General features: G+C 36.7%; 1 protein-coding gene across 13 annotated transcripts in view; it reads right to left on the reverse strand.

Annotated features, from left to right (window-relative positions):
* The window catches only part of POT1 (protection of telomeres 1), a 61870-nt gene that overhangs the window by 11190 nt on the left and 37412 nt on the right, over positions 1 to 13268 (reverse strand). For all 13 annotated transcript variants that reach the window (XM_030960316.1, XM_030960302.1, XM_030960314.1 and 10 more), the window contains 5 exons: positions 11506 to 11661; positions 5250 to 5410; positions 2835 to 2920; positions 1651 to 1695; positions 1058 to 1214 (listed from right to left, as the gene is read on the reverse strand). In XM_030960316.1, coding sequence (XP_030816176.1) covers positions 1058 to 1214; positions 1651 to 1695; positions 2835 to 2920; positions 5250 to 5410; positions 11506 to 11661 — 605 coding nt within the window. The remainder of the gene's footprint in view (positions 1 to 1057; positions 1215 to 1650; positions 1696 to 2834; positions 2921 to 5249; positions 5411 to 11505; positions 11662 to 13268) is intronic.

Below are 13268 nucleotides of genomic sequence, written 5' to 3' on the forward strand. Positions count from 1 at the left end.
CTTACCTAGGAGCAGAGGCAGCCCAGTGGCTACATCCCACACAAATGAAAATCCATGGAAAACCAAATCTATCAGCTTTATGTGATTTCAGTTGAGCCTTAAAAGGGCCACAAACTGCATACCACATCATTAGAGTGAAAAGACTATATAAACTTATGTAATTTCAAGTTTTATGTTTTAGTTTGTTTGACTTTGCATAAACTGAGGGAGAAAAAAGAGAAAAAGGACAGGACCAGGACAGCTTCACCTAAGTACTGCCAAGGGAAAATCTGCAACTCTGCACCACACAGTTTCTATCCTGTCCTGCTGGAGTGCACCATTCGTGCATTTCCACTTGTCATACACAGAGAAGCAATAATGCAGGCCATCCACATTACACCAATATTACAGAATCAATAAGGTTGTAAAAGGTCTCTGAGAGTATCCAAAGCAGGGCAACAAAGATGGTGAAGTGCCTTGAGGGGAAGCCATGTAAGGAGCAGCTGAGGTCACTTGGTCTGTTCAGCCTGGAGGAGACTGTGGGGAGACCTCATCACAGTCTACAACCTCCTCCTGAGGGGAGAGGAGAGGCAGGCACTGATCTCTTCTCTGTGTTGACCTGTGACAGGACCCAAGAGAATGGCCTGAAGTTGTGTGATTTTCCTGATATTTTTGGATCCAGAAAAGATGCCTTATCTGGAAGACACGCCTTAGTCAAAGGTATTTCATTAATTCATTTGGAAACTATTATACCTCTTTGCATATCCTATTTTAAAACTGTAATAATGAAACACTTAAGATACTTCTATACAACTATGGTATGGAAAAAACTGTACTGCTGCATTTGCAAATAAAGAAGAATTATTTTTTGAAAGCATTCAAAGGATTCTGTAAATGGAACTCATCTGGTGATTGAAAAATTTCCTACTTATTATCAGTGAGTTTCAAATCTTTGCACAAAATTATATAAATTTACATTGAACTTATCTTACACAAAAGTTGAAAACACACTGAAAATCTAGGCATCCCAAAACATACAGAGCAATTCCTAGTTACTTATACTGTGCAAAACACTTACAAAGAGTTGCATTTGGAGCAATGAAGTTTGACAGACTGATGGAGCTTTTGGGGTTTGTAAGTTCTCAGCTTTGCTCTAATGCGATACTGTTGAGGAGCTGCGCTGTTTGTTATGGTTTTCAGTTCTGTGTTACTCAAATCCTGATGATCTGTTAATACTGCAAAGCAATACACAGAGAGATGAAAAAGCATCACACATACTATTAATCACCATAATATCTGTAATACCAGAAATGGCAATCGCAGATATGCACTTCTCCTAATTTCTAACTTTTCTTTCCTTCCCACTGCAGGCTCAGTTTTATCAATAGAATTTGTTATTACAGTCAGTAGAATAAACCACATCTGGTTCTGGGAGCATGGTGTACTTCAGGGTACAGAAACACAACAGGTACAAAAACTAAATGAAAGTAGAATATACAAATATGCTCTATTCCTTTAAAAACAAATAAATCCAGTACAACATACATGCAATTTATGCTCTTGGAATTTATACTCTTAGAATAGCTCTTCCTATAATAACCTTTAAGATAATGCTTCAAAACTACTTTTGTTCTTCAGCAAAATTCACCTTACGTTCAAAATGTTACCTACCTGTAACAGATAACTGCTGACATCTCTGTAAGTGCAATTCAAGATCTAAAATAAAGAAGAATCACCTAATTATTTTCCTTCCTTCCTTCTTTATCATACAAAAATGGACATATGGACATATAGAAACAGGTAGGCACATAGATATACAGGTAGATACACACAAAACCAAGAGCTGAACAAATGAAAATCCCAATAATGTATGAAAACAATACAATAACAAATAAACAAAAAAAAGCAGCAAAAGTAAGCAGGAGACATACATTGCATATCAAGAGTTAATATATTAGAGGGGAAGTTAGCATTTACATTAAACAGCAATGCTTATCAAAGTGAACACTTTTGTATACTGTGAATGATCTGCTGACATAAATTGTATTCATCCCCTGTGATCCTTCTGGACAAGAACATAAATACATTATTCTAAGACCAATACAGACTGCCTGGTCCCCCTCTGAACAACCTCTACTACACACAGTGAGTGCAGTAAATAGGCATACAATTTTTTCTAAATTTTCATTTATGGACTGGACATGAAGCATTTATTTATTCTTAATTTTTGCATTCTTTTAGAAATGTCTTATGGTTTTTGTTAATAATAGCTGAGAAACAGAGATTTTTAAAAGCTAGAAGCAAAGATACAGACTATGTCAAACCAGCTTTAGAGTTTAATTGCCTTTTACTTACTCTTTGTCTGGGCTAAAAACATCATTCAGAAAATAATATGGGGTCTGTAGAACTGTCTGTAAGGTATCACTGTTCCATGGAAGCGCACCTTACACCTCTGCCACTGACACAACTTTCCATCCAACAGCTTAAGAAGGGCTCCTCAACAGGCAGCTGTTTAGTAGCATTTTCAGTGCCTGTCCCTGCAGAATCTCCCATTAGAGGGAAGCACTTACATAACTCTACTTTGTGATCTAAAATAGTATGATTAAGAACACCATCTGTGTTTAAGAATTTATTCACTAACTCCTACAAAAGTATCTTTCCATGTAATATCAAATGCTTGTGCTGGAAGACAAGAAAGAGTAATATAAATTTCCAGTCTAATAAACTGAAAGAATTCTCTAGGGCTTTGAATGTGAACGTAGCATTACACACATAGAGAAGCAGTAACTGTGACCTTATCTTGACCATAGATATATATTAGAAGAAAGAGCAAATCAGCTTTCAGTTGCTCTTACCTGTAACATTGCCAAAAGTGCTGTCTATGTCCATTGAACAGCTTTCCATATTCTGACTGTCTGTCAGAGTAACAGATTCTAGAAATCTAACAATAAATGGAGAAATATTTTATAATCTATAAAAATCTTTTATATATCATCATACGCACACATATATATATGGGATTACACAGACACTTATATGAAACCTATTTATATACATAGGTATAACGTTCAGACATAAATGTTCCAGCAGAGACATAAAACTCAACTGAACCAGAATTTTCAGAAGATGATATTAATGATGCAGGCGAGACACTTTCCAAATCACTTCTGGAACACTAAACACAAAATAGCGCCAAAAGAAATATGTACTACTAGAAACAGAATTCCTGATAATGGAATATGGACTTGGTTACTTAGCCTTTCCTAAGGAAGAAAAAATGTTTATAATGTTTAGAAGCAGGGGCAGATCACTCAGTAGGACTACAAGGATTTTATGCAGGCAGAAAATCAGAAGTGCCAAAATCTGACTAGAAATTAATATGGCTACTGCTGTATGAGACAACAAAAATAGCTTGTCCAAATATATCATCAACGAAAGGAGGGCTAAAGAGAATCTCCATCCTTTATTGGATGTAGGGGCAAACAGTGACAAAAGAAAGGCCAATGCACTTCATGCCTTCCTTACCTTCACCTTAAAAATAAGACCAATTATTCTCTAAGTATCCAGACTCCTGAGCTGGGAGACAGGGATGGGGAGCAGAATGAAGTCTCCATAATCTAAGAGGAAATGGACACTGACCTGCTACCTGCTACACAACTTACACAGGTTTAAGGGGCTGGCTGGGATCCACCCATGGATACTGAGGGAGCTGGCACAAGTGCTCAAAAAGCCACTTTCTATTATTTATCAGCACTCCTGGGTAAGTGAGGAGGTCCCAGTAGGATGCAGATGGTTATCTACAAGAAGGGTCAGAGGGGCTATCCAGGGAACTACAGGCCTGTCAGCCTGAGCTCAGTGCTGGAGGTCATGGAGAAGATGACCCTGTGTGCCATCATGCAGCACATGAAGGACACCCAGGGGATCAGACACAGCCAGCAAGGGTTTATGAGACACATCCTGCTTGACCGACTTCATTTCCTCTTATGACAAACTGACCTGCTTAGTGGATGAGGACACAGCTGTGCATGTAGTTTACCTGCACCTCAGTAAAGCCTTTGACACTGTTTCCCACAGCATTCTCCTGCAGAAACTGGCTGTCATGGCTGGGACAGGTGCACATTTGCTGGGTAAAAAACTGGCTGGATGGCTAGGCCCAGAGAATGGTGGAGATTGGAGTTACCTCCAGCTGGGGACAATTCAAAATGGTGTTCCCCAGGGCTCAGTACTGGGGCCAGTTCAGTTTAGTGTCTATAACAATGATGAGGACAAGGTGACTGAGGGCACAGCACCCTCAGTAAGTTTGCAGGTGACCCCAAGCTGAGCAGGAGTGTAGATCTGTTGGAGTGTAGGTAGGCTCTGCAGAGCACTCTGGACAGGCTGGACTGATGGCCAAGGCCAAGAGTATGAGGCTGAACAAGGTGAAATGCACTTGGGTCACAACAACCCCATGCAGAGCTACAGGCTGGGACAGAGTGGCTGCAAAGTGGCTCAGCCAAAAAGGACCTGGTGAAGGGGCTGGAGCACAAGTCCTGTGAGGAGCAGCTGAGGGAGCTGAGATGGTTTAGCTTGGAGGAGAGGAAGCTCAGGGGGGACCTTAACACTTATCTCTACAACAAGGGGACAGGAAGTTGTGTTGAGGTGGGGTCAGCCTCTTCTCCCAGGCAACAAGTGACAGAAGGAGAGGAAAAGGCTTCAAGTTGTGCCTCGGGAGGCGTACATTAAATATCAAGAAAAATTTCTTCACAGAAAGTGCTGCCAAGCATTGGAAAAAGCAGCTCAGGAAAAAGTCATCATCCCTGGAGGTGTTTTAAAGTCATGCAGATGTGGCACTTAGAGACATGGTTTAGTGGGGCACTTGGACAAGCCTTATATTTGGACTTGATGATCTTAAAGGTGTTTTTCAGCCTAAATGATTCTGATTCCTTATAACACAGTTTAGTAAAGAATGTAAATTATCTGCTTCATTGTGAACATCTTTTAAGTCTCACAACTTTCAAGTAGCACATATGCACAGGTTAAAATGTGCATAATTAGAATTAAGCTAATTAAAACTGAAATCTTGATCCATACTGTATTTTAAATTTGAAAAAAATGCCTTTATTTTCTATCCCTCCAAATACTTCTCATTTTAGTGGTGCTAAAGACATATTCTGTTTTTGAGTTTCTGATTCTTAGAAACATTTACAATTCTAAACTGTACAGCTGCTACATTAGCCTAGAGTTTTCAAGAATGATCTAGAGAAAACCAAACATCTACACATACTACTTACTCTTTTAGTTCCTTAACATCTGGGTTACTTTCTGGCAAGACTCCTATTCCTCGACCATAACAGGTGCCACCATGAAGATGAAATTCCATATGTGAGACATCTTCATTGTCAGCACTTGCTTCTTTTGCATGAATACTGTAAATTCTCAGAAAACTTCCAATCTGAAAGGAAAAGAAAAACCCACTTTGATAACACGAAGTTAGTTATTTACATGGAAAATTCTAGTGCTCTTGAATCTTCTTCCCTGTTTTAACTGAACCACAGAACTGAAGCTGAAGCTGGCAGCGACCTCTGGCGATTACCTCGTTCAACTCTTGTGTCCAAAGCAGAGTAAACTAGAGCAGACTTCTTAGGGCTGTTTCCAGCTGGGTTTTAAGTATGTTCAGGTATGGACACTGCAAAACCTCTCTGTGTGATCTGTTTGTTTTGCTTTATCAGGAAACATTACTGGCAGCAAAGAGTGATTCAGAATCAGAATAAGCCTTCTTAGTAAATCTAATTCTCAAACACACTTCAGAAGACAGACCAAACCAGTCAATACATTCCTTTCCCAAGGGCACAATTTACCTTCTATATTCCCAATACAGCTTGACAGAGACTGACATCATGTGATTTGTCCTGGGAATGATCACATTTAGCAATTGATCTCCTGCTCATCATTGTGCATGGCTTACGATGTTTATATGTACATACCAACATATCTGCTTATCAGATTTCTCCATCATATCTTACACTACAGATAATATAGCACCAGGAAAAAAGACAGTATGTGTTAGAAACGGAAAGATCTTGGCATTTTTCCTATCTCTGTTAGATCTCCTCAGGTTCATGGAGAAGATGCTTCTTGTTTTGCTTAGAATGATTTTGTGTTTTCTGAAAGAGTTTTGTCAAGTTACACAAACAGACTTAGGCTAACTTATACAAGCATCTATTGAAAAGAAAGTTATGGAGTGGTGAACACTGAACACATCTTTATAAGTTTGGTGTTATCTCAAAATACCATTCCCATTATCCCCCAAAGAAAACGCACACACCCAACCAATTAACCAAAACCAAGCCCAATGTTCTAAAGGCAGATAAAATGGAGGCTCAATTACACAGTTACCAAATATTTTTTTTAATATAATCTGAGATCCAGATAATAGCTGTGAAGCTACACATACTCAACAACCTGGTTTTATATTAATTCTAAACATCTTTTAAATAGCCTGATAGAAATGACGAATTATTTTAAATTTACTTCAATTAATATTACAGCAGTCAATTTATTAAGTCATATTTCAGCTTGAGATCAAACTTTAACCAGTGGAAACTGAAAAAGTATTCCTATTTGACTGGATTGGTCATGTCATACTACAACATTTTAAATACATTTATATATGCATAAAAGCAAATGGAGCAGCAACCTGTGTCTAGAATCCTCCTCTGTATCAAGGAACAAAATATGACTACATAATGTTGGTATCAAACTGCTCTTTTGAACAATAATCACACAGAAAAAGGCAGCATATTTTCCAATTAAGGCAGTAGGGACATAAAAAGTGCACTTCAGCCTGCACCTATTTTGCTTCTGGCATGGAGCTCTTACCAGACTTTTAATTGATCTGCTCTGTTAGCAGGCTGCTCATTTTGTTCATTCAAAGCACCACCAGGATAGTTTGTGCATTTAGATGGCAGTTAAGAGGCCTATCCAAAGACATTCTTTTTTTCCTTTGCAGATGCTGATTTCACTGAATTATGAATATTGAGAAAAGCAAAGGACACTCACATCATAAGAATAATCTAATGACTATGACAAATGCTTTTGGAGAAAGTTTCTTAAAAAGTTCTTACCTAAGTTCTGCTTATGGAATAACCTTTATGTAACTAAAACAGTGTCAAACTACTTCCCTACTGCCAAGAAATTTGCTTATAATTTGCATATAAGCAGGAAAAAGTTGATTTTAATTGACAAATTTCTTTTTCTTAAAAGATAGTATATAAAAAATTAGTATTTTCTCTATGTATAAACACAAAAAATTAAATGTGGGAGAGGAGAGCTCAGAAGCCAAGAATATAAAATGCTGTGTCTGCCTTCTAAACTTTTGTGCTGAAATTCACACAAAAGTCAACTGAACTACAAGTTCTAGTACAACATTCACTTTGCAAGACTTATCATCACTAAAAAATAATCTTCTAAACATTTATTGCATCCTTTTTTGAAAATTTTATATTTTATATAACATGCTAAATTTTATACATTCTAATATCACTTTGAACTACAAAAAAGAGATGCATAATAATCAGCATTGCCAAATACTGAAAAGGTCTGTAAGGTTCTGCACGTTAGTGCAGAGATGCCTGGGTGGACAGCATGCTGTTTCCCTGGATTCCTTTGGGAGGCAGCCTTGCTTACTGTTAAAAGTACAAAGCAAATGTGACTGCTACGGATAAAAATGTTACTTTATTTCTGTTTACAGAACGCCTGCAGACCGAGCTCTTTATACACATACACAGCTCTTTGTATTCTGACTCAGAAGAAATGGTGATCTATATTAAAAACCATGATTCACAGAGCCATCACTAAAATCTACAAACCCAGCTCCTCGCTTGACTTCACAGCAGTTCTGTTTATGACCTACCTAATTTAGAGGAAGTTCATTTAAAAGTGAAATAAAAGTGAATAAAAACATTTATTGTAGTAACATAAAATATACAAATACCATATTTTCAATCTAATTCAAATATTACTATTTAAAGAATGCATATTAAGGGGGTACAGAGAATTGAAATGCAGAAGTCATATATGCAGTTCCCTATAACCAGTTAACTAGAACAACCTTTTAGCACAGGAAATTCTCATGATTATTTCAAAACATATAGTGTGCTCACAATCACTCTGGAATTCAGTGAATTCACAATAGCATGTGTCATTGCAGGTAAATATTCATGTTTGTACAAAAAGGCACACAAGAAGCTGTCTTTATCTGCAGCAATCACCTAATAAATTCACCTGTATGTATTTTTTTGCCTATACTTATGGTTGATTATATTCTGTGGTATTTCTTTGTCATCATTTTTATTGCATCAACTGTCTAATTTTACTGAGTAAATAGCGCACAACTTTCTCCGAATGACACAAAGCATATATATGGCATTTGGGCACCATCTTGGTCAGTAAGAAATACCAACTTAAATACATTTAAGAGTTTGAAAGACTCAAGAGTGGGTCTTGGGTTTTTTTTTTTTTTTTTTTCCCTTTTCAAAGAGTAAAAACACAGAAGTGGGGAGAATACAACTCACATGTCAAAGGAATGTTACCTAGGTCTGAAAAATATGAAGCTAGATATTGTGGCCATGCAGTGAACTCATTTGAGCTGTATTTTGAAAATGTGACTCTGGCACTAGGAAAGCAAACTTCTTAGTTCAAACTACTATAATGAAAGACACAGCATGACATGGTGGGAGAAACAGCTGAAAATATACAGATTCTACATCTGAAGATATGTAACACAGAGCAAATACTGTGGAACTATGGACTAGGACTCGTATGTATGCTCAAAGTTAATTGTTTTAATTGCACTATCCATAAAATGGATGGCAACACAGAACTGGTGGCATCAAGCCAGAAGAGGAATGCACTGGATCACACACTCAGTGAAAGAGAAAAATAAGGAAATCTCTGGCCAGCTGTGGGCAGCTGGATACCTGCTGATCACTCACTCACCTTGATGCTTACCACCTAAGCAAAATGCCCCAGATGGAAAAACTCATGTCACAGACCTACTCCCAAACTGCACGGCAAAGTCAGTGAGCCTGGAGAAGTTCTGGGAAATTGGTATAAGGCTAAAGAATGTGGAGCAACTGTATTCCAGTCAGTTGTAGGCTGATGTTCCTACAGTTGTGAGAAAGCTTCATCTACTCCAGGTACATTGCCAGGAGGAAGAGGGAACTTCAAGAAAAAGCAGTGAACACCATTTTCTTTGCTTAGCTGTAGGTCTTGCCATGTCCTTATGCCCCAGGCAATAATAATCTGCTTCAGAGATGAGATTTCTGAAAATTCTTTTTGTGTTGCTGAAAAGCCACAGTCTTGCCCAGCAGGAAAGGGAGGCCAGTAAATCTAGAGGGAAAGAGTCTACTTGCAGTATCAACTGCAACATACCTTCAACATTCCTTTAACTAAAGTTCCCTCCATTTAACATTTTAAGTATTGTTTGTCTTAGAAAATGAGATAAAGTGTTCATATCTTCAGTATTCTCTGGACAGATGATCTGAAGTTTTTAACAAACTCTTGCAGCAATTTCCCTGACACTGTGCTCCAGGATTTGCCAAAAATTCCCTGTAATGTATTACCCATTTTCTCTGGTGTGTAGTACTTACTCAGTTACTTGTCTGAACATGTGTCTACAGATATGATTTTAAAATAAGAACATGCATGTCAAGATTTTTATAAATCTGCTCTTCTTGTTATCAAGGTTGCATAAAACAGATTGCTCCAACATAAAACATAATTTCCAAGCTGTAACTGTCATTGCAAATGGTACACAACAACAGGCAAGACTGTAACCTAACAATTCTGTAACAATTCACATTAAAAAAGGCCACTCTAAGCTAGTGCTAAGTATAGAAACGAAGACTGAAAAATAGTGCACTTTTTATTGTGTCTGAAACCACAAACTGGCAAAATATCTAATCACACTTGGGAAGGTGCGTGGGGATACACTAAACACCTGCCAGTTCTACACTGCTACAAAAGTGAATTTAAAAAAAACTTTGCGTAACAAGAGCCTGAACTCAATAAAATATCATACATATTTGGATTATACTTGTTTTATAATATGACATAATTTCTACTAGTATTTAAAAGCCTTTAAAAAACTCCTCTATCTTAGGGAAAGTTCCTGCCAAGTTTTATAATAGATATGTGTGTATATATATAGAGATAAAAATTACTCTCTGAAACACAATTAATTCTACACGTTGTAATCTGAAATTAGTAAATATTTCTGAAATTTAGTTGCCAGCATACCAGCCCTTTTTTTTTGATAACTCCACTAAGACAAGCAACTAGAAAGTGGTGTACAAAAATCACCTAATTTGAAACTTCTACAACTTGCATGACTGAAACTACTGCGGCTTTGGATATAGGCAGAGGGAAAAAAACACCCACAAGAGGTCAAGGGGGGTTTCTTAACAATTTCCTTTGAAATTATTAAACCTTCTACTACACAGTGCAGTATCCAGAAAAGATAAAAATGCTCCAGAAATGTGAAAGAGCAAGTGGATAGGAAGTAAAAAAACTGAGAGTGAGTATGAAGACATCCCATGTATCACATACTCAATATATATTGTGATTTAATTCCTGCATATAAATGGGGGAGAATAATAAATGGAGTATTATCAGCTAATCAACAAAATATGTTTTGTTAATATTAAAATACTTTTTTCCTTCATATTTAAAACATACCATTTCACCAGAACATAGTTTTTTTACACCAGTTAACAAGAGAAAAATTCTGGAAGAGAACTTGAAAGTAATGAAATACTTCTGTCAGTTTTGTTATGAATTCTTACACAAATTCTTATACTTATTTTGCTATATGTAATTTACTTATGAATGTGTGTTAATTTATCAAAATTATTTCATGTCTGCTGATAGACCCAGCACACAAAACGGTTATCATTATCTTTATTTTCTGGTAAAATGTTTTCTTAAAAATGATCTTGAGTATAGAGGGCAAGGCATGAAATGAAAGATGCATTCTTTGCCAAGTTCCAGTATTCAGAAGCAAGATGGCAGTATTGCTGAAGATCTGATGTTTAATTATGTTGTTGTTTTCTCTATCTAAGTATAATCAACATTACTGACCTACTAAATGAAGATTGCACTGCAAACTGCAGCTTACAGAACAGAAAATCTTCTATTGATTTAAGAATTAAAGGTCTTTAACAGGACTACAGGTTTAACACTGGATTGCATAATTTAAAAATAATTCTAAAGCACAGAATACATTTTCTGAGAGCATTATTTTCACTGTATTATCTATTATGTTGCAGTGTCTGGAAAGTGCTTAATTTGAAGAATTTTTCATGGCAATTTTTGGGTAATGAGCTTGTTTAACACATGTTGAAGAAGTTTTGCATTCAAATAAAAGGTATGGGAAACACAGTGAAAGATAAAGAGGTACATGAAACCAATTACAGCAGAACTGAATTGATGCATTCTCTGAAGTGATTTCTAATCAGAAAACGGGCCACAAAAAGAGAGTGAAATTACCTTAAGTGATTCTGCCAGTTGTACATGATTATCATAGACCAGAATGTCCACTGCTAGATTTCTCAGCTGATGAAGAAGAACTTTTTCTCCTTCCAGATCTTTTGCTTCTACAGGCACCTTCCATGTGGGGTAGGGACATTCAGTGCCATCCCAAACCTGCAATGCAAATGAACTATTTCAATGTGCTCAGAATACTTTAGATTCAGACTTTAAATAACTTTTTACATTTTTTTAAATTAAAAATTATTAACAGTAAGAGATCTTAGTTGTAGTCTCAATCTAAAAGTCCTTAAAATACTTGAATTAGACCTTACAGGATTTTGTAACTTATTACTCCTTACAGAGCATAAAATAACCTCTACAGAGAGCATAATCAAGGGTTAAGACCTGGAATTTGTTAATATTTAAATAAATAAGAAAATGAACAGCTCTAGCAAAAGCTCAGCTGCTTATCCAGCACAAAATGACACAATATTCTGAGCTGGAAGGGACCCACAAAGATCATCAAGTCTAACTCTTAAGTGAATGGTCCACATGAGGATTGAACCCTCAACCTTGGTGCTCTCAGCACCATGCTCTGAGCAGCTGAGACAATCTCAGGGTCAGCTGTCACAACTATCAGAATTCATCATATGCAGAACTATCTGTACTTAATATTTTAATCCTGGTAATAAGGGTTTTTTAACCACTCCAGCTACAGTATGTGAATACTGAGTGCATATACACATATTACATATGCATATACAGCATATATTGACTTAATTACTGATGATCTCCTATAGCAGTATACACTGCTAGTTACCCAGAACATATGAGAAAAGCATCGATACTTAAACCTATATTTATTAACAAGGATTTTAAAACTTGTTTGCCTAAAGCTAAATCCTAATACACTCCAAGTACTGAAGTATCAGTAGTTATTTTTCAGCTATCAAAGTGTTGTGAAAAGGTAAGTTTACTGACAGGCTTAACACCTTGAACTCAAAATCTTACTTCTTAACCCAAACATTATTCTGTAAACTATTGTCTCCTGAGTTTCTGAAGATACACTCTTCTCAAAGACTCAAAAATAATGGTTTGATATACTGGCATAGTAAAACAAAAATCTGGAAGAATTTGGAATTCTGAAATGCGGCTTTTCATAGGATTTCATACATGTAGGTTCAGCAGAAGAACCTATTTTCCAATTTCAGACAGTGTGATTCCAAAGTGCTTTGTCCCATGAGTTAGGCACTGCAGAGGGCAAGAAAAAAAGACACTAAAGCCTAATTTTTAAAGGATTTCTACCTCTTATATTTAACTGCTTTGGATCAACAGACCCACAGGAAAAGATCTAAGAATAAGCAGAGCCATGTATAAATGCACAAGGAATATGGACTCATGGAATATGCATCCAGAACCAAGAGATAAAAGGGAAAACTGTTCACAGCGAAAATGACCCATGACATCAAATTATGTCGCCAAATAAGAGTACATTCTGAAGGACCCAGATAATGAGGTGGTATATGCTGCCACAGATTAAAAAAAGCCTGTTATCTTCTGATCCTGCACCATGAAGTACTTAAAACCACCTTTGAAAGAGAGGTTGTCTATTGCTTGAATTATCACATCTTTTCCAGAACTCAGCTTGAAAACAGATTTAGTGCATATATACTACAAATTTAGTCACTGACAGAGTAAAGAATCTTGAATTTGTCAATTTTTTCATTATTTTTCAACTGGCTTTACTTGGTACACTTTGGTAATTCTGCACTGGAGAGATG

Source organism: Camarhynchus parvulus, chromosome 1A (genome assembly GCF_901933205.1).
Source record: "Camarhynchus parvulus chromosome 1A, STF_HiC, whole genome shotgun sequence".
Taxonomy (NCBI): Eukaryota; Metazoa; Chordata; class Aves; order Passeriformes; family Thraupidae; genus Camarhynchus; species Camarhynchus parvulus.